The 24593-nt window shown below is 42.5% G+C and overlaps 1 protein-coding gene across 7 annotated transcripts; it reads right to left on the bottom strand.

Moving 5' to 3' along the window:
- Positions 1-609: 609 nt before the first annotated feature.
- On the bottom strand, positions 610-23671 carry STRADA (STE20 related adaptor alpha). 7 transcript variants are annotated; one of them, XM_081837956.1, is made up of 13 exons: positions 23474-23671; positions 21622-21709; positions 19408-19465; positions 17020-17048; positions 13981-14083; positions 11874-11995; positions 8401-8509; positions 7588-7711; positions 6208-6379; positions 5156-5260; positions 4598-4839; positions 3689-3731; positions 610-2030 (listed from the first exon to the last, which is right to left on the bottom strand). In XM_081837956.1, the coding sequence occupies exons 2-13, from the start codon at positions 21655-21657 to the stop codon at positions 1878-1880; spliced, it is 1296 nt and encodes a 431-aa protein (XP_081694082.1). In that variant the 5' UTR covers positions 21658-21709; positions 23474-23671; the 3' UTR covers positions 610-1877. The 7 variants fall into 7 exon arrangements, with proteins under 7 accessions (XP_081694082.1, XP_081694083.1, XP_081694084.1 ...); XM_081837957.1 differs by having other exon boundaries at positions 21646-21709; XM_081837958.1 differs by lacking the exon at positions 23474-23671 and adding an exon at positions 23239-23262.
- Positions 23672-24593: the final 922 nt, after the last annotated feature.

Below are 24593 nucleotides of genomic sequence, written 5' to 3'. Positions count from 1 at the left end.
TCAGGCATTGTTCTTCCAGGTAAACTGAATCTGTGTGATAGCGACTAGCTTGCTTCTCTACACACTGCTCCTGGCAATTTGTTAAACAAAACAATTCGGGGGGGGGGGGGAGAGCACTGTTTCTATCCCACCAGCCTTCACATTTTGAAATCATTGTATAGCTAGCAAAGAATGTATGCCATTATTCTGCTTTTGTAGTCTGGAGAGTTTTAGCCTCCAATATTGGGCTTCTCCTGTACCGCACAACATCCAGCCTAAGTTCATGATACTCTAGTTGGTCCTAATAAATGTATTATCTTTAAAAAGCCAGTTTATACTTTATAGGACCTATTTATTATAATAAAAAGCAAGGTCATTGCTTTAGTGAATCACCTTTTCCATCTTACCTCCATTCTGCTTCAATAACTGAGCTTTGTCTCAGCAGAAACAAGAAGGAAAAGTTCACTGGTTAAGTTAGCAAGACCAGGCTTTAGAATTCATTGGTTTAGTCTGCTAGGCATGACACCCATTCTATATATCCCCAGAAGCTGTGCTTCCAATTACAGGTGCATAAATCTCCTTTGCAGAGCAAAAATAGGAAGACAGCTATGTTACACAAAAGCTCTACCATTTAAGAGTGCATAAAATTTTAATTGGCAACAAAACTAGAAGAGCAAACATGGACTGGGGTTCAAGTACAGTGTAAGACACACAGGCATACATAAAAGTCCTGCATCAGCTCCAACCAGACAGATGCAGCATTGGCTCAGTGCTTGATTGAGTGAAAATGATTAAGAAGAAAACAGCTCCCCTGGGGGTGGGAGAGAAATGGAAAGAAAAGGCTTCACTACACCATTTGGGGAAACTTCAGAACAGCAAGGTGTGTAGTAGACAGGAATACAGGGGGAAAGTGTTCAAGGTTCTGCAAGTTTTGTCATCAACCAGCACTTGTCCTAGGTGGAAACTAAAACTGGAGTGGCAAAGCATTTTTAGAATGAAAAGCTACAGTGAACAATGAACACTCATGCCCCTAAGAAAAAGAGGATAGAATTTTGGCAGAGATACAGAGGAGTTTTTTAAATACGTTCAATCTGTGTTGGAGAGACAGCTAGGAGCAACATCCCTTAAACTCCTTACCCATCTCTTCCAGCAGAGTACATTTTAAGTGTTTCTTTTTTAAAAAAAACAGGAGTGCACAGCACTCAGATCCACAGATGGAGGTGAGCCATTACAGCAATACTTACACTAGGGGAAAATGCTGGCTTTGCTAGAAAAGTGACTTGAGTCCTGCCTTTCTGGTTTGCTGTTGGAAACTTTTAGCACCATAGGGTTAAGTCTACCATTCCCATCATACTTTGATTATCTAGTGGGTAGGGAAAGTGGGGAATACATTCAGCATGGAATGCAGCTGTTGCAAATACTACCTTCACTTTTGTCTTGCAAAGCCGAGTTTTCCATTGGGTAAGAATGCTTTGCAAGTAATATATGAACATCCAAGCTGATTCCCAGCTCTCTCAAAGGCAACCCTTGACTAGGAAGCTACAGCAAGGAACACCCAAACATCCTCCCTAAACCTGGAGCTTTTGCAACAGCACAGATATGGCAGGGGGAAACTGGTTCAACGGGCCATCATTTTGAATGCAAACCTACCAAAAGCTGAGCTAGAAGTCACTAGCACCACATCCTTACTGCACTCACTGCACTCCCACAGTCTATACTCCCTGGGTCTGGCTCCAGTGTGTCATCTAGACCACCTTCCTAAGGAAGACGTAAACTGCAGTATAACATCACGACTCGGTGAGAAAGGGAAGTGGTGTTACATAAGTAAACCATGCCTGAAGAAAGCTTGCTTTCTCTCAAGAACTTCTACACTTTATATGCTTCCTTCTGTTGGAGGTCTAGAACTCCCAGTCATCCATCTCAAGCTGCTCCAGATGGGAAACTAGTCCAAAAATAAGACTAGGATCTTGTGCCTGCATGCCTTCAAAGCTGGTGATAGGTGTGACAGGATACAGCAGTTCAGGAAGCGCTTCAGAGGCACGGCGTTTGATCTGGAAGACATGGGGAGAAGGGGAAATGCTAAATTGAGCAGAATTAAGAATTCCAAGCCAGAGTGAAGAGGTTAAGTGTAACTTACACCCGTCTTATTATAGTCATGGGGTATGGTATACAACTGCACTTTGAATATTTGGACATTCTCTGCACGTGCTGTTAATTTAGTTTCATTGACTATTGTGGTCTCCACTGAAATAATAAAATAGAATTCTGGCTTTCATTAGTTTCATAGCTGCTGGGAACAAACAGAGCTTGGCTGTTGCCTTCATGCCCTGTTTGTAAGTGTCTCTGGGGCATTTGACTGCCCACTGTTGGAAATAGGACAGTGGACTAGATAGATCACCCAGGGCCCTCTCCTGTTAGGGGACGAGGAGGTGGCATTTGTGGAAAAGTCAAGCCAGGTTGAATTTTGTATTGGGTGTTCTATCCAAACACAACTGCTCTTATTTCCTCCAATATACCCTCATATTCATACATTTCCCACCTTTTGCAGCATTTCTGAATGACAGCCTCACTGGGGGGGATCCCAACAGTTCCCTGACTTCCTGGTAATCTGGTTTCACAGTGTAATCCAAAATAAATCCAACAAGTCATTAGTATAGGGGGTGGCTAATGTCTGGGCTGGAGCCAAGCAAATTTCTCCCCTCCCCTCCCCAGAATGTCAGCAGTGTCAGCAAAAATTAAAACCAGTGCTGTGGTGTGCAGGGTGGTTTAAACCCATCCACTCCTTCCAGAAGCCCGATGGGGATGCAAATCACCCTCTTCTCATTCATCAGATTAAACATCTGATGAGTGGGGAGAAAGCAGTAGAACACCCCTTCCTAGCGGATCAACACAGATGTGTGCAAGTGAAGAGAGTGGGGTGGTCACATACATCACTGAGGGCTGACCAATGTAGCCCTTGAGCCAAAGAATTGGTTAACCACGCCTGCATTAGAAAAATTGGGAAAATTACCAAATTTTGTATAGCTACAGGCTCAGCACAATACAACAAAATAAACTCTTAAAAAAAAACCCCACCCCACCCACCCCCATCATGCATTGGTATCACTGATAAATTGTATACAGCCTGAGTGATATAACTGGCAAGGGATATTACCAAAGGACACTGCTATTTGTTTCAGGCTAGTGGCCAGCAGCAAGGCCATTGCAATCACATAAGCAGGATTGCATGCATTTTCTCAACAGGCAGACAAAACTTGAAAAACAAAAATTTCCTAACCTTCAGAGTAGGATTGGGCCAGTGCTTTTACTAAGGGGTAGATACTTTAGCCTCAGCAAGGCTGGGGGAGAGACAGAATAGTGTTGGAGCAACTCACAGCCAGTGAGGAAGGGAGAAAAAAAGCCCCAAAAATCCTGAGTTGCAGGAACAATCTCCTTGGCTCACTGGACATATGTAGCAAGGTGTGCTTTGTGTTCCTTGCAATCCCTTGGCCCTCTTGCCCACCACCAGATCAAAGTACCCTCATTCACCCAATGGTTGTAATAAAAACCAAGAGCAGCTTCCAAGTTTCAAAACCCTAGAGAAGTCCCATTATCACAGGAGAAAGTTCCAATAGCAACGGGGTCCCCCCACCCCCGGTTTCTGGAGGCCTACTTTCTGCTACAGCATGATGGGGGAAAAGGAAGAATATTACTGGGGCAAAAGTGTTACCTGTTTGAAAAAGGAATGGTTGAGCAGTGTACTTGCGCTTGGCCTGTTCAAGAGAATAACAAGAAGGGGTGGCGTATCAATACAAGAAGGAATAAGGATGGAGAGAGAGCAGTAAATATTATATTTTACAGCTTCAGGATGGTGAAGCTATAAGAAACACTTGCCCACTGTTTGTGGCTTTCCTATCTGCCCCAAGCGAGAAAAAGCTTCAGAATGTCTATATCCAGGTTAATGAAAGAACAGTGGGGAATAGGAACTGCAAGGGACATACAATCCCTGTTCCAACTACATTTGATAACACCTGAAAGCCACCATCCTCTATCAACCTGGGCTAGTAGTTCATCTAAGAAGTTTCTTGCTGTGGCTACATCAACGGCTATCCTGACTGTATCAACACTGATCACAAAAGCCATTCTACGTCTGCACATTTGGAACAGGTGAATACATTCAAGCAGAGAGGACATTTGCATACTTTGTTATTGCTTTGCACCTTCTGAGAGCAGATCTGTTTGATAAAGACTTTGAATGTCCCCCTTTTACCAGCCAACACCGTGAGAATCTGCTTTATAGGGATACGCAAACAGCTGCTTTGATATATCCATTCATCAAGCCCTGAGGGATGTTTTAGCTCAGTCTCCCCCACCAGTCACTTTACAATTATCAAGTGTATCCCCTGTGCACCCTAATCAGGGAGTTTCCAGGCCTTCCACGTTCTGGTGACAGAACCTAGGTTAGAGAACATGGATCCTACCAAGTGATGTTCTTCCTTCTTCTACCATCCCACTAGCATACTATTAGAAAAAGGGCTTCAATGTATACCAAGCATAACATAGGTCTCCCACATCACCAGAGGGGATGCACCTTTTCAAACCTTCCTCAGTCAGTGAGATTTCTTTGTTTTTGCTATACCTCAGGTCTGGGTTCCTTTGTAGGCATTGCTCCACAAAGTGGTGGAAGGAGGGCGAGAAGGTACGGTGGTATGGATGTGGTGCTGCCTCGCCATTAGAGGCCCTGGCACTGCTGGCTGCCATGCCTTCCCCCAGCCCAGTGCTAACCCCTGAGCGTGATGGCTTCATGGTCAGCTCCTCTGGAGGAATAGTAGTTGTGTCCAGCAGGCAAGGGACAGTGCCATTTAGCTTCTCCAAAAGCATCTGAAGTACAAGAGGGGGAAAGCAGGTGCATTTGGTTTACCAGAAAAGCTCGCCTTACAGTAACACGGCTAGTGCCAGTGGTGTAGCGTGGGGGGTGCAGGGGGGGCCAGCCGCACCGGGCGCAACATCTGGGGGTTAGGGTTAGGGGGTGCAAATCCACGGGTTAGGGGGCGCAAATCCACGGGTTAGGGGGCGCAAATTACTTGCCTTGCCCCGGGTGCTGACAACCCACGCTACACCACTGGCTAGTGCTGCAATACTTTTAGCTCTGATAATAGTATAGGCAGGGGCTGAAGTAGAGCAGAAAATTCCCTACCTGAGTTGCAGGCATATCCTTGAATGGGACATGGCCATTTGCCAGCTCACAGGCTGTTATTCCTACACTGTAGATGTCAGATTTTGCATCATAGCCTTGGAGATTCTAAAAGGATAAAATGAAAATGTGCTTAATCCATTGTGACTCCTGTTTAAATTGTGGTGGAAATTAATTAAACAAAGAATCTATCACTGCTACCTACAAAAAGACAGTATTTTAGGAACAGAGGAAGCTGCCTCATACTGAGTCAGATCACTGGGTCCTTCTAGCTTAGTCCTGTTTACACTAGGAGTTGTCAACCTGGTCCCTACCGCCCACCAGTGGGCGTTTCAGGATTCTAGGTGGGCGGAAGGGGGTTCTGCAGCACAAGCTGAATCCTCCTTTCATCAAGCACTGGTGGGCGGTAAGGAAATTTTACCATCAAGAAAGATGTATTAGCAGGCGGTAGGTATAAAAAGGCTGACTATCTCTGGTCTACACTGACTGGCAGCCGCTCTCCAGGGTTTCAGATACAAGTTCTCTCCCTGGAGACATGGGTGTAGCCAGGACTTTTGTTGGGGGGGGGCAGAACTGACATGATTGGTCAGTTAGTTAAGTATTTCTATTGTTTTACATGATTGAGGGGGGCAGCTGCCCCCCCACCCTGGCTACACCCATTCCTAGGGAGGCCAGGGATTGAATCTGGCATCTTCTGCATGCAAAGCAGATGTTCTACCCCCGAGCTGTGGCCCTTGTACCAATTTTATATGTGCTTTCAGTGCTATTTCCACGTTACACAAAAAGACCCCCCAGGATCTGCTCAACAGAGGAGGAGGAGGTGACACCCCTAATCTGTGGCTTAAGCTCAAGCCCCTCAGTGTAAGAGTTCACTTTTTTTTTTTTAGAAAAGTAGAGTCAGTGAGGTGGGAGGTTTACCTGAACAGCTACCTTAAGGCTACATAGTTGGGGTATTACACAGAACAATATGTTTTATCAATGAGGCACATTTGGCAAAAGTTGGTCCTGTACACTCGAGGGCTAAGTAAACGAGACTAAGAAAGACTCTAACATACCTGCTGCAAGACCTCTGGGCTTAGCCATGGCAGAACCTTGATGCTATACTTGGGGAAATCATGAACTACTTTGAGACGCTGACCATGACTGATCATGCTTAGGTTACTGCGCAGGCCGGAGAGGTACACCTTCCCATCTGCAGAAATCAGGACATGACTGGCCTTCACGCTCCTGAATACAAAGAGGATAGAGAGAAAGCTGCCACAAACCCCCCACCCAACCCCTCCATCCAACCCTACTCAATTTTATATGTAGGAAATCTAAAGCTGGGATCCAAGTATATGCAAGTGTATACTGTAACACTACATACTATATGCAAATAGGAAGTCATGTATCACACTCAGCAACCATTTGATTGCTGAGTCAAGGCAAGACTTAAACATCTCTGCTTATTTCTTAGCAAGAGGGAGAAGCCTTGAAACTTTCCTTCTCCCTACCAAACTTAGTAAGACTAGCTGAGCACACTTGTTGTTCACGTTTCAGTCCATGCTTCTAATGCGGAGTAGCAAATGAAAACATGGCAATCTAGACTGTACCTATGTACCAGACGTGAGAGAGAGGCTACCTGGTTCACAATTTATTTATTTTATTTTTTTTAAATACTTTTTTATTCAATTTAATAGAGTAACCCTAATAAAAAAGGTAAAATTAAAGGGACAAAACGACTGACAACTAATTCTTACGGGGACATTTCTTTGCAAGCAGTAAGGGTAGAATGTCAGCATGCACACATGCTGTTTTTACATTGAGAGCTAAGCTCTCAGCTCAGCTCAGATTCCGTATGATAGATTCTATACTGATGTGGCAAACACACAGTAAACCCCAGTTGTAGTTTGCGTTGTGCCCTCCGACAAGAAGCAGGAGCAAGACAACTTCAATTCTCCTTTTGCCTAATTATGTTTCCAGTCCCATGACATTTTAACATTTCTTATTGTTGTTTACACCACAAACTCAAACCAGCTTCAACTCCATTTGACTGTACAGTGGTACCTCGGGTTAAGTACTTAATTTGTTGTGGAGGTCTGTTCTTAACCTGAAACTGTTCTTAACCTGGAGCACCACTTTAGCTAATGGGGCCTCCCTCTGCTGCTGCACCGCTGCTGCAGGATTTCTGTTCTTATCCTGAAGCAAAGTTCTTAACCCGAGGTAAAATTTCTGGGTTAGTGGAGTCTGTAACCTGAAGCATATGTAACCCGAGGTACCACTGTAATGCCTACCAAACAAGCAGTCCAGGAAACTACAGCTCTACCAATGGACTATGGTTTTTTAAGAAATTACACTCAAATGACTACAACTTCCTAAATCTTTGTGGGAAGCTGAGATACTAGGCCTCATTTCAGAAGAGTTAAATTTTGCTTTCTAATGCTTAAAGGGCTTACCTGTGAACATATCCCATATGGTGAATGTAATCAAGGGCCTTCAAAACACCTTGGAGGATATAAGCCATAGCTAGCTCACTCATCCCATCCATAAAATGTGTACAGATTAAATCTTTAGCAGAACCTACAAAAAGGAGAAAAAACACAAGGTGCTTCAAAGGTTCCAGAAAAACTAAACCCAGTTGTTTAAACAATTGCTCCTCTCATTATTTGTAGAAGACGGACACATGCATAGACCTGCCTTCAGATGCCAGAGGGAATAAGTTCAAGCACATATAACTACACTTGAGAAGACTAAAGTAATTTCTGGTCCAATTTTCTCTAATAGTACCCCACCCCAAACAAAACTTCCTCCCTTGTAGAGACGACATTAGCAGAGAGAAAGGTTAAATTTGATTGAACCAAAGGCTGGTTACAAGTACAAAAGCTAAATTCTATCATTACAAAATTCTCTTTTTCCTCAAACAGGGAATTTTTATCGCAGAAGATGCTTTGAAACCTTCATTTGCTTTTAAAAGGCTTTCAAGTTTCCCTTCCTGAGGGTTTGCTTACCTCAAAATGACTGAGAGACAGAGAGGGAAGGGCCTCACTTGGAATTTCACCCCCCACAGCCTAACAGAATACTCTGTCTCTGAGGTTAACGTAAAACTTTCCTGGAAAGATGACATGCAGAGCAAATACTGAAAAAAAGGAAGCTGCCTCACCTCATTTACAGCGCCGTAAGTGCATAGGATCATTGTGGGTGTCTGAATGTGTCCTCACATCAAACCTATATCCTGTCAAATGGTGGAGGAAGGTTCATGTTTTACTTACCATAGGCCATGAAAGATGTAACAACCCACAGTTCGTTGTCGGCTATGAAGGCTGCTTTATATGGCACAAGATTTGGGTGGCTGAAGAACTTTGAGACATGAAGCTCACCCTGAAAGCAAAAAATGATAAGACAACAATTATTTTTTTAACAAATGAGTAAAGGAAACTTGAAGAGGTATGGATACTCTAGGGGGAAAAAAATTGGCCAATTGGACCCTTTCACAACTTATATCATGGCTTATTGCTTCTTTTGCCAGTTAAGGGTACAATCAGAATTTGGATACTTAATCCGCATGAATTACTGAGACAAATAAAATAATAAAAACACCATTGCACTGTAACAGGAGTAAACCAAACCAAAGGGTCAGCAATAAAACAGCATTTTGCTAGTAATTTTATTTGCTTAGCTATTTATACAGCAGGTAATATTTGGAAACAAGCTAATCAAGGTTTCTTATTGTTTAATCTTACAAATTGCTTGACAGCTTTGACTGTTTTTAAATAACTAGCTCTGCTGGCCAGGTGTTTTCTAAATTTGGGGTACAGCTCAGTAAAACATATTATGTGAATCAAAAGATACCAGCTTCAAATGAAGGTGCCCTCTCTTTTTACAGGAAAATACATACATACACACATACACTATATACTTTGGCAAGTTTCTCGCTCGACTGTTCACTATGCATTTGGACACTTGTTAAGATATTGTAACCCAATTCTTCATAATGGATCTTGAAATTAAACAGTGGGTTTTCATCTATGTTTGGATACAACTGGACACCATTTTGAATCAAGATGGTGGACTGAACCTTTCAAAATCGTCCTCATTCTAACCACTTCTTTCAAAACTATCAAATTTTTGGTTTCTTGGAAAAGTACACTGGGTATGAGGCTACTAGCAGATAATAATTGTGAGGGGGGTTTGTTTCCTCATAATTTATTCAGACTTGCAGCCTGTATTACTTTTGAGTGCTCAAAGATAACGTTTACAGGTACTTAAAAAAACCCAAACTCCTTGATTTCAGTGGGTAAGACTTACATTGGCTATCACCTTTAAACATTTAAAAGTAATAAAATTCTATTCCAAATCAGTGCTTATGAACAATCTGAAACTAAATCCATGTAAGTCATAGTTGTCAATGATGGATTATCTATGTGTTCTCAGCATTAACAGGATCCCAGTATCTTGAAAGAACATATTTGCAGTCCGTGGTGTCTTCGTGACCCAATTTTGCTCCTGGATTGTCATGAAAGCTTTTTTTATCAGCTACAACTAGCAAATGCCCCTACTTGTTAGATAGGTCACTGTTAATCTCAAAGATTAATTACTGTTATATACTATCCATGGAGTTGCCCTTGAAGACCACTTGACATTTCAGATGACAGAGAATACAGTGCAATTCATAATGCATTACTACATTATAAGCAACCAATAAACTACAATATAAAATGAACAAATATATTGAGTCTTTCTGTGGTGCTTAGGACCTAATGATTCATTCTACTAATTCTTCCCCTCTACATCATGAAGTCATTTTTATCTTACCAGGGACTTATGTCTGAGCAGACATGCATAGGATTATACTATAAAGAAGCCATTTAAAGCTCCAAATCTTCCAACTGTAAGAGCAATTTAGCAGTGGAAGATGTTATGGAAATGCCTTTCTTGTAAGTTCAGGAGGACAGGAATTTGTTGTCTATCTCTGTTTCCCAACTGGGAGTCTTAGGCAGGATATTCCAAGGGGGCCACAGGTGAAAATCACATAAATGGGGGGCCACAGCACGAGGCTAGGGAGCCACAGAGGGTCATGAGAAGTGAAGGGGAAAAAGCATTTAAAAACCCCTGATCGGCTGGCTATCACAAGAGGGTAAGGGGGCAACCTACCAGGGCCTAGCGCATCTTTTTGCCACATGTGGTTTCTTGGAGCTGTCCTGGTTTGTTTCTGGCGGGAGAGGGCGATCACTGAGGCTCCAGTTTGGCCAGCAGAGCCTGTGACCCAGAACCTCCAGGTCAGGTAAGTCTGGGCGAGCCAGAGTTGCTTGTTGCTGCCGCCAGTGCTGGTCCTGGGGGCAGCCTGGGCCTGACTCTGCAAGGTGCAGGGTACAATCCACTGCAGCACCTAGAGGATCAGGGCCTTCAGATGTTGTCGAGGGGCGTAGGGCCCGTCAGCAGCGTCTGTCCAGCTCTGCAAGGCGTGGGGTGAAATTCACCCCAGAGCCTAGCTGAGTGGGTCATCTGGTGCTGCTGACTTGCATCTAGTAAATAACTATCTACTCACAAGAACGCTGCACTGAGTTCAGTAGGCCTTACTCCCAGGTAAAGGTGTGTGGAGCTACAGTGTTTTATCTAAGCAGCCAGGTTCCTCCAGATGACAAGATCTTTTTGCAGCAGGTCAGTGAGGACCACTTGCTTTTTAAAATTTTCCCATATATACCAAACTCCCTGTGTGCCTTTGGGACTGTATCTACTGTAGGTTTCCCCTACTGTATCAAATAACTCGGGTTAAATAAGTGTTGTTTACTTTTTATAATACATGGAAGATGGATCTCCCTCAGAAGGTTCTAGACTCTCCTTCCTTGGAGATTTCTAAGTAGAGGTTGGATGGCCATCTGTCATGGATGCTTCAGCTGAGATTTCTACATTGCAGGGAGTTGCACTAGAAAGATGATCCTTGGGGTCCCTTCCAGCTCCATGAGTCTATGTTATTGTGCTTCAACAATATTTCATTACAGTGGTACCTCGGGTTACATACGCTTCAGGTTACACACGCTTCCGGTCACAGACTCCACTAACCCAGAAATACCACCTCGGGTTAAGAACTTTGCTTCAGGATGAGAACAGAAATTGTGCTCCGGCGGTGTGGCAGCAGCAGGAGGCCCCATTAGCTAAAGTGGTGCTTCAGGTTAAGAACAGTTTCAGGTTAAGAATGGACCTCCAGAACAAATTAAGTACTTAACCCAAAGTACCACTGTATGTTTTTATCATTTTATGCAATTGTATTTTGTATAAATTATAAAAATTATAAAAATGTTCTATTTACAAACAAAACGTTTAAATAGCTACCTTTCTACCGGTAGGACGGGGGTGGGGGCATGAGTGTAGCCAGGATTTTTGTTAGGGGGCAGAATCTCAGATTTTTATTGATTTTCACTTATTGGGAGGGGCAGTTGCCCCCCTCCCCCATCTAGGCTACGCCCATGGGGGGCATAGAAAGGAAACAAGTTTGGAAGGGGGCTACGGGGATAAAGGTTGGGAACACTGGTCTATCTAGTCTTAAGACAGAGACTTTGTCAGTTGTTCAGTTCTACAACCCAGCCACTAACAGATGAAACAACACTATATAGAATCATAGGGGCCTAAGAAAGTGGAATGTCAGCAAAGGAGTGCCATTTGCCACAGTAATTCAGACTGAATCAAGGTAAGCATCTCCAACTAAGGACAAAGCAAAGTAACAGCACAAGATTGTTACCTCTACCTGCAAAAATGCCACCATCTCATTGGTGCAGGCCTCTAAGTTGATCCTCCGTACAGTGACAAACTCTCCTGTTGGTTTATACCGTGCAAGATTCACTATCATTAGCTCCTCAAAGCCCTTGCCTGAAAAGATAAGAGGCATTTTTGTCACAATAACACTTTCCATAAAATCTTAACTGAAGCATTTTCCTGCTGGGAGTTATCTATTTTTGAAATTATGGTAGAATTCAGATAAAACCTATCTTAATCTAGGTTCTAAAGCTGAATTTATCAGTTTTCTTCCTACTTATTTCATTTTGTTAATATGTTATAGTATTCATTTATATACAGCTTACTCATTTTCTTTTTGACTCTTGTTATATTATAAATCAAACCAAGAAACAGCTAGCAGAAAACAAAGTAAATGACCAGCTTGTTATAACTTCCCTCCGTTAAATGAAATGGAAATGCTAAACTTCTACAACACAAATTTTCAAACAAACAAAATGCGTACCACAGTGGAATACCTGCCAGTAAACAATGTCTGGAAACAATAAAAATCATTCATTCTATCACAATGTTCTTTTATCAGTGGGACTTAAGTCCTGGCAAACTTTTCACACTGATTTTAATGGATTCTATGTGTGACTAACTTAGCCCTGCTCTAGCTCACTTTTTTATGATTTAGAGTTAGACTGCATGATAAATCATCATTAGATAAAAAACAATGATGAAGGATGTTACCCATCACAAGGTATGATCTGAATATTCAGGAGGCCATCTTCTTGCTAAAGCTTAGTAGGTCTGGATACTACTACTACAACAACAACAACAACAACAACAACAACAACAATAATACTCCACCCATCTGGCTGGGTTTCCCCAGCCATTCCAGGCAGCTAGTCAGTGACTGAATGAGTGATCACCTGGGAAATAGATGGGCACTGTCTTGAGTTTCATGATGGAAAAAAGGCAGGATATAAATGTAATAAAATAAATACAAATACAGTACACTTTTTTTAAAAAAAAAAATTGTTTAAATTGCTATGACAAATTACTTTTTCTATGTAATTTCTCTGAAATTAAGACAACTCTCCAAAGTAAATTTCATGGTGATACAATATTTGTACAAAGTTAATAACTGCAGAATGTTAAGAAGTAGTCACACTTCTAAATCCCATTTATTATACTCCTGCAGCTGTATGATGCATAAAATTAAGGAGTAGGGTAAGTGAAGCAACCACCTTGAAAAACAGTGGGTTGAAAAATCAGCTCAGAATTTTTTTAAAAAGCAAGTCTTCAGAAGAAGTCTGAATTTGCCATCTCAGGACATGACAAGTTTGGGGAGAGGGAAGAGGTCTCTGGACAATTATCAGTGTCTGCAACAGCAGGACAGGTTTCACAAATGGATCTTGAATACAATAAATACCTTGCAATATCCCTTGCCTGAAAATGGAACCTGTTCTTCTCAACACGCAAGGAATGCAAGACAGATATAAAACCTTATCCATTTCAAAGTGACTAGAGGGAATTTAGGAAGTAGCACAGGTGGAAAGAGCATTGGGCTTTGCTGTACTGCATCAGAAATGGCAAGGGAATGGAAGGTGAACAACAGCAACTGATTAGGACTAACCCCACACGTATGAGTGACCTGATAGATGTCCAATTCTGCATTTTTGAGATTCTGTATTCACCCCAGAATACACTGACTCCTAATCCCAGCTTCACCTGAAATAGCATGGGGAGGGCAGCATTTGATTGCCCAAGAACCAAAACAATTTCCTCCGACTTAGCAAAAACGCTGAAGCTGGAATGAGAGAGGTGACAATGATGATGGGTTGCCTGGCACCTCCTTCCCAATACCCACCCACCCAGAGGTGTCCCAGTTTCCCTAATGTCTCAGTACTGCATTACAAGAGGATGTTTCTTTTTTAATTATTTGTCATTTTATGGCTTAACAGTACAGTATATGCCTAGAAAGAAAACAGCAGCCAATATCAGTGCTGTTAAAAATAACAGAACCTCAAGAAAGGATAACATTATTGAACTCATAAACAAAGTCAACTAAGGAAATGAGAACTTCAGTACTATGAAAAGTGAAACACCCAAAACTAAAATCAAAACATTACCTATTATGGTCAGTAACTCATAACAATTGCTGTCGGGCAAATAACAGTTCATGGTGTCCCTTTTCGGGGAGGATGCTATAGATTCTGAGCTTGCTTCATTGGTCTGGAAAAGAAAAGAGTAAGATGCAAGAGACTAACAGGACAGGGTTAGCTTTTCTGTATGACAGTTTTGAATACACAGTACTCAAATTGCAAGGATGTGGTTTGTATGCTGGAGAATCTCTCCAAAATATCATTTATAGCCTTTTGTAACCTTAGGATACAATCCTTTACACAAGTCCCAATGAACTCAATGGAACTTACTTTTGAGGGGGCATGTATAGGATCATGCTCAGAGTTCAAAAATGCCATTGCTCTCACAGCTTATGATGTATGGTCTCCTTTGCTACCTCATATAATCAAATTCCCTCCCAGAACACTCTTGTGGCCTGCCTCCTCAAAACCAGCACACACAAAAAATCAAAATCCAAGAAATCTACAATTTTCAGATGCAAACATTTCCACATGTAGATTTGAAATCTGGGTTTAGAAGTGCCATGCAACTTCAAAACTTCCTGTCACCACTTTCCGTCCTACAGGAGGTACCATAATATCTCAAGTTCAATCTTCATCTCCTCTAACTAAAAGAAGAAATAAACAGGGCTAGGAAAGACTTATGACTGAAATGTGGAGAGCCACTGTCAGTCAAATAAGGCTCTTAAGCTAGATGGATTAATGGTTCATATGTTCCTACCACAGCTTCCAAAAGGACAGTCATTGTATTTTCTTTGTAATCTTACTGAGAAACCCTTGTTTTTTATTCACTTCCCTTATTTGTGCTTCAATTGTCTGAAAAGTACAATGCACACTGAATGCACTTCATAAATGGGAAAATGCCTGTAATAATAAAAACAGAGAACCTGCAAAGAAACTCAGATACTGGAAATGAAAAATGAACAGGAAAAGTCAGACTTCAGCATAATAGCAGCTGTGCGTCTAACAGTGCAACCTTAATTATGTTTACTAAGAAGGAAGTCCTACAGAATTCAGTGGGGCTTACTCTCAGGCAAGTGTGCTTATGACTGCAGCCTAAAACTCTTTTAAGATGAAGGCAGTTATGTTAGCAAAGCATAAAGTTTTGTATTGTAAAAAATAGCTAATCTGCTATTTTTACACATCAAGATTCCCTCCCCCAGTACAGTTTATTATGACATTTCCTCCCCCTCTTCCAAAACTTTTAAAGGTATTTTCTACATCTCCACGCAGAAACAGCAACTGGTTGAAAAATTCTATCCATGCAGAGGAACTCTACTGAACTTGGTATTTTATAAACAAGTAAAAAAGCTTAAATTAAAATGCTACTTGTGAAGTACAGCACACAAAAAGCCCCTGCAAGAAAAACAAATACAGCTGCCCGCAAGGGTTTCAACACAGGACCTCTTTTGGTGTAAATGGCAAAAATTTAGAAAGCAGGAAAGAAAAAACCCTTCTCCTTCTGATTTTATAAAATACTCTAGCCTCTAAACAGATGGCTTTTGGGACACTTAAATTTAGCTGGACCTATAATTTAATAAAATGTGTTTGGAAAAATCAGATGTACTTTTACTAGTGTGACTGGAAAAAACAGAGCCAAGACTGGAAAAAGAATCTTGTGTACAAATTAGCAACTCAAGATTTGACCACCAACTCCAGTCTCTTCTCCCAATTAATCTCTTTAGCATCCTTGGCCCACAACCCCCCAAATAATACCTTGTTCATTCTCTCCATACCAATATAACACAAGCACCCCATCCCTAGTCTCCCATGTGAGATCTTCCCAGCTTCACTTTCTCTAGTTCTTAGTCTTCACTAACCTTCATATGCTCAGATTCTACCATTTTCCCCCACTGCCCAGTCTGCCTTGCCTACTTCAGCCAATATCTCTCTCAGCTGTCTCCTAACTCAGCTTTCAGCCTGCCTGACTGCTTTATCTTTCCTTCTCTCCCTATTATATATATATATAGCCCCTTCTACTGCTAGATCATGTAAAATACATCCCTCATTCCCCTTTTCTCATTGGCCCTTCCTTACCTTAGCTTCCTGTCAACTCTTGTCTTATTTTCCTCAAACCTACACCACCTATGATTTTGTTTCTCAGCTCACTGCCTACTCTGCTCCAATTCATTAGCTACTCTGGCTACCAATTACATGTGTCATAACTTCCCAACTTCCCAACTTTCTGGGCCCTTTTCACAGGCCTTGGATTCCCTTCCTACTCAATAGCTCCTCTTGTTCCTACATGGCATGATTTCCCCCAGTGAAAATGACCTTTCATATCTCTCGCAGAAGCTGCACATTGTCGCAAGGTTGTAAATGATGATGTATTTACCCTGAAGAGCTAGAAAATTTATGAACATTCCATGACATCACAACAGTTCAATAAATGGTATGTGTGTGTTGCAGTCAGACAGGCAATTATTAGTTTTACACTGTAATCCTATACGTGTCTACTCAGTGGGGCTTTCGTCTAGGTAACTAGGGATAGGACAGTAGCTGTGGACTACCAGATGTTCCACATATTCACATTGATATAGAAAAGTAATAATCCTAGGTGTCAGCAAGTTGGCCAGGTCCCTGGGATTTTTCCAGCTCTGGCCACAATTGTGATAAGATAGTGCAAATTGATTTTGGCAGGCCATTAACTCTTGAATTTGAGCATAGGCTGAGAAAAAGGATGGTTTCGAATGTTTTAAAATAGCTGTTCAGCTATCTCACTTCCAGATTTTCTTTTTTAAACAGGAATTTTATCGTTTTGTTTTTTAAAAAATACAAGATCAGCTGAACAGCCATATAATTTTACATTACTAGTGAAAACAACCATTTAAAATCCAGGATTTAAGGCTAAAATAAATCTACATGCCACACACCAAAATCTTATTTCCAGGTTGAAACCTTGTTCCCACAAATGTAGAGCTGAAAATATTAGATGTATAAATAAGGCAAAATGGGAAAAAAATGTCATAATGTCCACAAATCTCCATGCAATAGGCCACAGCACCACAGCCTACAAAGGTCACTTACTTTTCTCCGAGAGTCACCCGGAGGCTGCTCTGGAGTAAAAAAATCAATCATTCATTCAACTGTGTTTTCTTAAATAGATACCCATTAAGAACAAAACCAGAATCAGTTCATTTACAAAAGATATTCAAATAACCTCAAAAGGGCATCATAACCTACACTAGCGTCATTCTGACCACTGCTACTGGACAAAAATAGTAATTCCTTGCTGGTTTGGGGGATCTGATTTATGCTATTTTGTTCCCCTAAAACTTATCCACATAAACAGCTTTAAACTGAGAGAGACTTCAAGCTACACTTCCCTTCCCTCAAAAGGCATAACGCCATTTGTATAGTGTCCAATTCTCCATCACAGGGAAAAAAAGAAATAGTTTGAGATCCTTGCTTTGAGGCTCTAACATTGTGAGTTGGAGCTTCAACAACCCACCCAACCACAGCCAAGCAAGAGGGAAATATGAGGACTGCAAAACTGGAGCCAGGAGCCAGTTCTCAACTAGCTTACACAGGCTTACTCACAGTTTGCATATGGAAATCAATGGATTTTTCAAGCTCATCCATTTCAATGAGTCTACTTTAAATTTGAGGATTTTACAATCCACAAGCACTTCTGAATCTGCTTTTTGTAGATAAATCACTTTAAATAGTCAGTGCTAAAAGATATGGGAAGGGAAAGAACCTACTAAACCAGTGATAAGAACACTGGAGAAAAATTAAGTTTGGATGGCCGAATTCAGAAGTCAGGGTAGATTAAGTGCAAATAGATGTTTTGTACTGATATCTTAAAAAAACAATAACCCAAAGCTCATTATGCAGATAAGCCATCTGCCCTAAAGTCAAATTATGACTAGCTTAAAGGAGGGCAGAACTTTTTCCCCACCAAAAATGAAGGGGAAATCTGTGTGCGTCCTATGGGCCGAATGCAGGCTTTCCCTGAAGTGCGTCCTATCTGTGTGCGTCCTATGGGCCGAATGCAGGCTTTCCCTGAAGCTTGGAGAGTGATAGGGGTCGGTGCGCACCGACCCCTCTCGCTCTCTAAGCTTCAGGAAGCTATCAGCAAGGCTGGGGAGCCCACGGGAGTTCTGAAGCAGAGCGCCCCGCGCTTCGGGAAGATATCCTTTTCTCCTCTAAAAACTACGGTAGGTGCGTTTTTAAAAGCTCGGGCTTCCCCCGCGGCTGGTGGGGGGAATAATTTTTCCCCCTTTATTCCCCCCCCCCAAAAAAATTAGGTGCGTCCTATGAGCCGGTGCGTCCTATAGGGCAAAAATATACGGTAATTTGTTGATAAGTCTGGGAACAAGCAATTGCTACTTTGAAAGTGTCCCTATGTTTAAATTCTGCCTGCATGGGCAAAGCTTACATATCAAGAAGACTTCTACTCCAGCCTTTCCCTTGATATGTTAGCTTTCCAAACAAGCAATCTGGCACATTCATTCTGAAAGGGTATTTGTTTGGCTTGGGAGGTCTCTAATCTCATGCTCATGGAACACTGGAATTGGCTCAAAGAATACATTTTAATTTCTAATCCAGAATTTTGTTACTGCAGAATGGAATAAGGGTCATATCTGGTTAATTATAGCCACTTAAGGCTTGAGTAAAAGGGATGCGGGTCGCGCTGTGGGTTAAACCACAGAGCCTAGGACTTGCCGATCAGAAGGTCAGCGGTTTGAATCCCCTTGACGGGGTGAACTCCCGTTGCTTGGTCCCAGCTCCTGCCAACCTAGCAGTTCGAAAGCACGTCAAAGTGCAAGTAGATAAATAGGTACCACTTCAGCGGGAAGGTAAACGACATTTCTGTGCGCTACTCTGGTTTGCCAGAAGCAGCTTAGTCATGCTGGTCACATGACCCGGAAGCTGTACGCTGGCTCCCTTGGCCAATAAAGCAAGATGAGCGCCGCAACCCCAGAGTCGGCCACAACTGGACCTAGCGGTCAGGGCTTGCTTTACCTTTAAGGCTTGAGTATTTAAGCAGAATTTGTGGTGGAAATCTCTTAATGTTCCTATAAACAGGTACAGTTTCAAACCAATGTATTAGAGTGACTGGAAATGTCTCTCATTGAAATCCAGTCAAAATAAATGGTAAGAGCACAATCCACATTAGAGAAGCTCCTAGTGGGTACTGCAACTCATGAAACAGTGGACAGATTTTGTAAACTAGGAGCAGAGAATCTTTGTCCTATTGTCTTTGCCCCATGGGAAAACCCAATTGTGAGCCAAAGCCAACTGAGCAGCATTTCTATCACAGTAGGATTATATAGCTCTCTCTCTGTACAACCCTGTCTCTGTGGGTCACATGAAATTACAGATGTGCTGTCAAGTATTTAACTTACTTTCACAGCACTGAGAAACATGGAGCACAGCTAAGGAAATAATTTATTCATTTAAAGCACTTACCTCCAAACAGTTCCAACTCTCTCAAGCCCTCAAAAATGAACTTCTCGGACATCCACCGCTAGAAAAATAAACCCCACAAAGGCATAACTTAATGTGGCACCATTTATTTTAATTGCACTTAACCAATGAAAAAACCTCTGTTGACGTAAAATGCAGCAACAAAGAGATTGTTCAGATATAATGCTTTGATATTACACCTAAGGCTCCCATGCAATCCCCCATGAGGCCTGCTGTTTTATCTGAACCAGCGCACTAGTGTGCCATTTCAGACAAACAGTAAAACACGGTTTGCCTCAAATCAGGATCAGAGGAGGGAACTGCTATGTGAAAGGGGAGAGTGATTTCTCACTGCTCATTCATGGTTTGCGATTTGCAAAAATCTTCCCTCAGTAACAACATCCTGCCCTCTCCCCACCTTACCTAATTTCAGACACTTTTTTCCCACCCTAGCTTCAATATGGAAAGCCAAGATAGAAAGAACAGCACCTGAATGAAGCAAGGGAGATAAAGTGTTCATTCCCCCCACCCACATTTTTCTCTTGATGTTAAAAGTGTGTATGTGATAGAAATATGTGAACAAGCCTGGCTGGCCCACGTTGCATCTATTGTGGTCCTGAGTTGTGTCTAACTTGTTCCACTGGCTTCAATGAGGCAAAGTCATGACTAAGTTTAACTGAATCAGCAAAATCGTTTTGTGGCAACTTGGAACAATCTTACTAAAAATATAAAAATCCCCATGCCTATAAAAAGAATCTGTAGTGTGGAGTTGAAGTTTTTTCACTGTGAGAAATGCATTGCTTCTTAAGATTAATTAGTAACATAATGAATGAGCACAACACAAGTTAAATCGGGAAACTGGGATTGTTAAAATTCTAGTCCAATCTAAAATCAAACTTGTAATTAACTTTCCTCAGGTGATTTCTAAGAAGCACATACATATATATGTGTACAACTCTTCAGGCAAGCTAAAATTACTATGGTAACAGTTTTCAGTGCTTTAATCCCCTCCCCAATCGAAATAACATAAAGTTAAGTGTATGCTATTGAGTTACCATGTCTTAAAATATCTCTAAGTACTCCAACAAAACTAATGTCCTGTATACCTGAAGGAGCGTCTCCACTCCCATCGTTCAGCCCGGATACTTAGATCCAGCGCCGAGGGCCTTCTGGCAGTTCCCTCATTGCGAGAAGTAAGGTTACAGGGAACCAGGCAGAGGGCCTTCTCAGTAGTGGCGCCTGCCCTGTGGAACGCCCTCCCAGCAGATGTCAAAGCAATAAACAACTATTTTACTTTTAAAAGACAACTGAAGGCAGCCCTCTTTAGGGAAGTTTTTAATGTTTGATGCTGTACTGTTTTTAATATTCAGTTGGAAGCCGCCCAGAGTGGCTGGGGAAACCCAGCCAGATGGGCGAGGTATAAATAATAAATTATTATTATTATTATTATTAATGCCAAGTAAATGTCTGGATTTGTTTAAAAATAACATTGAACCCATGCTAAGTGTATGTTGTTGAATTGTTCCTCAAGTCAAATATTTCACAGCTACTTTTCAGAAAAAACAACTTTCATATATTTATATATCATGTAAAAATTAAGATGGCACACATTTAGGAAAGAAAAAAAAAGTTAAACAAACATGTTAAATCAGCACTGAGTCTAGCTGCTTAAACTACATGACATTGTGTTTACTGCTATGGATCTTCTTTAAGATAGCAGTGGCCAGCTTTGTCAAAAATGGTCCACCTAAAAAGAACCACTTCACACCCAAATCATAATTTTGAACCGAGTGAACTTATCAGTTTCAGCTTCAAACTAACTGTATCTTTCCTCAAGAACATTGTTTCTTTCCCAGAAAGTACACTTAGGATTGCAATCAATGTGTGCTGTTCCTAACTTCTGCCATCACCCTCACAGGATGAGATGCTTTCTGAAAAGGAAACGTGAGCAGGGTGGAATCTAGACAGATATTTAAAACGGTGTGAAAATGCTTTTTAAAAAAACATTTTGAAAAAATATGGGATTTGCCATAGCTCACCATCGCCATCAAGTGTCACATTCGTATATTGCACTTTATAACACACTTAAAACATTTTATTTGCAGCTGTATAGCTGAGTCCCAAGTCAACACAGCTCTGTCTCACAAAGCAAGCCCTATACCTTGAAAGGACGTGCAGAGAAATGCTAATTAAATCGTGAAAGTGTTTGACACTCACCCTAATTCGTTCGGGTTTACTTACAAGGAAAGACATGGAATCCAGACTTGGTAATGCTACTCCAAAGGCATGAAATGTTAAAATAGGCCTGATAATAACAAAACAAAACAAAAGGCAGAAAGTGATTCACAAGGCTGTAAAACAAATGGGCTCATTCTACCTTAATTCCAACCAACAGTACTTTTGTTTGGTAAAGGAAAACTCTTAGTAGGGGATGAACCAAATAAGCAGGGCTCCAAAAGGTGGTGGGAACTGTGCAATGGCTTAAGTACTGGGCTTAGATCCAGGAGCACCAGACACAAATGCCTCTGCAGTCACAAAGCTCACCGGGTTGTCATGTAGTAATAAAAATCACACCAGCCAAATTTAATTACTTAAAGAGCACAATGTGAATGCTGGTGATAGGAACTATGCAGAGAGGGCACGGGCGCAAACAAAACACATACAGGAAGAGTGTTTTGCTAACGCTAGCCTTATCGTTATTTCTATGGGTATGCCATCTTAGGACTCCAAACCGAAATGCCCAACAGTAACTTTTATGGCGCCCCTACAACTGGAGATGCAGGAACAAAGCACCTTACATAGGTATGCAAGGAGAGGGGGGAAATCAAGACTTTTAATGCACAAACGTTGCAAATGTCTTGCACGCCCCACTCCCCAAATTCAAATGCATCTTGTTCATCTTATTTGTTCCAGGTAGGGATCCTGCACTCTTGGCAAGCGCGATGATCACGACAGAGCTGGCGAAGGAATACCCAGCACGAGGCTGCAATTGGGGCAAGCTCTGCCATGCAACTGTCTAAAGCACAGGATCTCTGCAGGAGCAAAAAAAGGTTGGCAAACCCCAACTATCTACCTTTTTTCAGAACCCACTTCGCTCCTGAGGTTGCTGATGCTTCTCTGTTACCAGGGGTGAAGCTAAGGGTTCCTTCCCACCCCTCACAGCTTATGTACAGTGGTACCTTGGGTTAAGTACAGTGGTACCTGGGGTTACATACGCTTCAGGTTACAGACCCAGAAATAGTGCTTCGGGTTAAGAACTTTGCTTCAGGATGAGAACAGAAATCGTGCTCCGGCAGCAGCAGGAGGCCCCATTAGCTAAAGTGGTGCTTTAGGTTAAGAACAGTTTCAGGTTAAGTACGGACCTCCGGAACGAATTAAGTACTTAACCTGAGGTACCACTGTACTTAATTCGTTCCGGAGGTCTGTTCTTAACCTGAAACTGTTCTTAAGCTGAGGTACCACTTTAGCTAATGGGGCCTCCTGCTGCTGCCGCGCCGCCGGAGCACGATTTCTGTTCTCATCCTGAAGCAAAGTTCTTAAACCGAGGTACTATTTCTAGGTTAGCAGAGTCTGTAACCTGAAGCGTATGTAACCCGAGGTACCACTGTATTCTATAGCATTTTATTCCCTAGTTTTCTCCCTCCTACTAACACAGGGCCTGCCCAAGACATTTGGGTGCCCGAGGCGAACCCCCCCCCAAAACGGGGCGCCCCCTTCTTCCCTGCCAAGGGAAAGCAGCGTGAGAGAAGGAACCTGGGGGACGGAGAGAAAGAAAAGATGGACTCCGGGAGCTGCCGACCCCGAGGACCCCGCCGCCTGAGGCGGTCGCCTCACCTGGCCTCACGGGTGGGCCGGCCCTGCTGCGCGCGCATGCGCAGACGAGAGACCCTTTCTTCTCCCAACGGTCTCCCTGACGGGGGTCGATACGGAGCAGGGAGGGAACGCGTTTGAAAAGGAACCGTTGAGAGGGGGGTGGGGGCGGCACGCGCGGCGGCCTCCTCTTCCTCCTCGGCCCCTAAAGGCCCTCTCCCGCCCTCACTCAGCCTCCTGAGGGCCGCTCCTCACTCACCTCAACACCTCTCGACTGGTTCCCCTCAGCGGCCCAGCGAGATAAAGAAACAGTGTCCGGTGTGTGTGTGAGGGGGGAGGCGGGGCCAACGACGCCACTGGCGTAGCGCTACGCAGCTCACGTCGCAGCCCGGCGTCTTCTCCGCAAGGTAACCCGCTGCCGCTTTGAAGCTGGGGAAGGGAGGGGGCGGAGAAAAGCCCTGCGCCGTCCATAGAGAAAAGGGTTGGAAATGGTAGAGTGACAACGCTCGGCTATGCAGATGCGACTTCCGGGTTCCTTCCCTACCACCACCGTTTTTGGGCTTTGCCCTTTCTGCTGCCGGGCGGAAGTGGGGACTGCCCGGGGTAAACGGAGAGGAATCCATGGCTCTTGGGAGCCAAGGGTTCGAATCCCCACGAAGCCATGACGTTGGGCCACTGGACCATCTCTTAGCCTTACCTACATCACAGGGTGGTTGTTGTGAGGAGAATAATGTACTGCCTCAAGCTCCTTGTAAGATAGAGATGTTATAGAAATGCAGTTACAGATAGGTAGCCGTGTTGGTCTGCCATAGTCAAAACAAAACAAATTCCTTCCAGTAGCACCTTAAAGACCAACTAAGTCAGTTCTTGGTATGAGCTTTCGTGTGCATGCACACTTCTTCAGATATATATGTATCTGAAGAAGTGTGCATGCACACGAAAGCTCATACCAAGAACTGACTTAGTTGGTCTTTAAGGTGCTACTGGAAGGAATTTGTTTTGTTTTGATTATAGAAATGCAGTTACAGATAGGTAGCCGTGTTGGTCTGCCATAGTCAAAACAAAATAAAAAAATTCCTTCCGGTAGCACCTTAAAGACCAACTAAGTTAGTTCTTGGTATGAGCTTTCGTGTGCATGCACACTTCTTCAGATACCTATATATAGATATAGAAATGCAGTTACAGATAGGTAGCCGTGTTGGTCTGCCATAGTCGAAACAAAATAAAAAAATTCCTTCCAGTAGCACCTTAAAGACCACTTAGTTGGTCTTTAAGGTGCTACTGGAAGGATTTTTTTTATTTTGTTATAGAAATGCAATAAATGAATTTTTTATTGTTATTAATAGTGTGACGGTTGAAATTGGGCTGTAGGATATGTA

This window comes from Podarcis erhardii, assembly GCF_964252035.2.
Source record: "Podarcis erhardii genome assembly, chromosome: 13".
NCBI lineage: Eukaryota > Metazoa > Chordata > Lepidosauria > Squamata > Lacertidae > Podarcis > Podarcis erhardii.
Note: the sequence above shows the minus strand (reverse complement) of the source record. Positions and strands in the feature narration are given on the sequence as shown.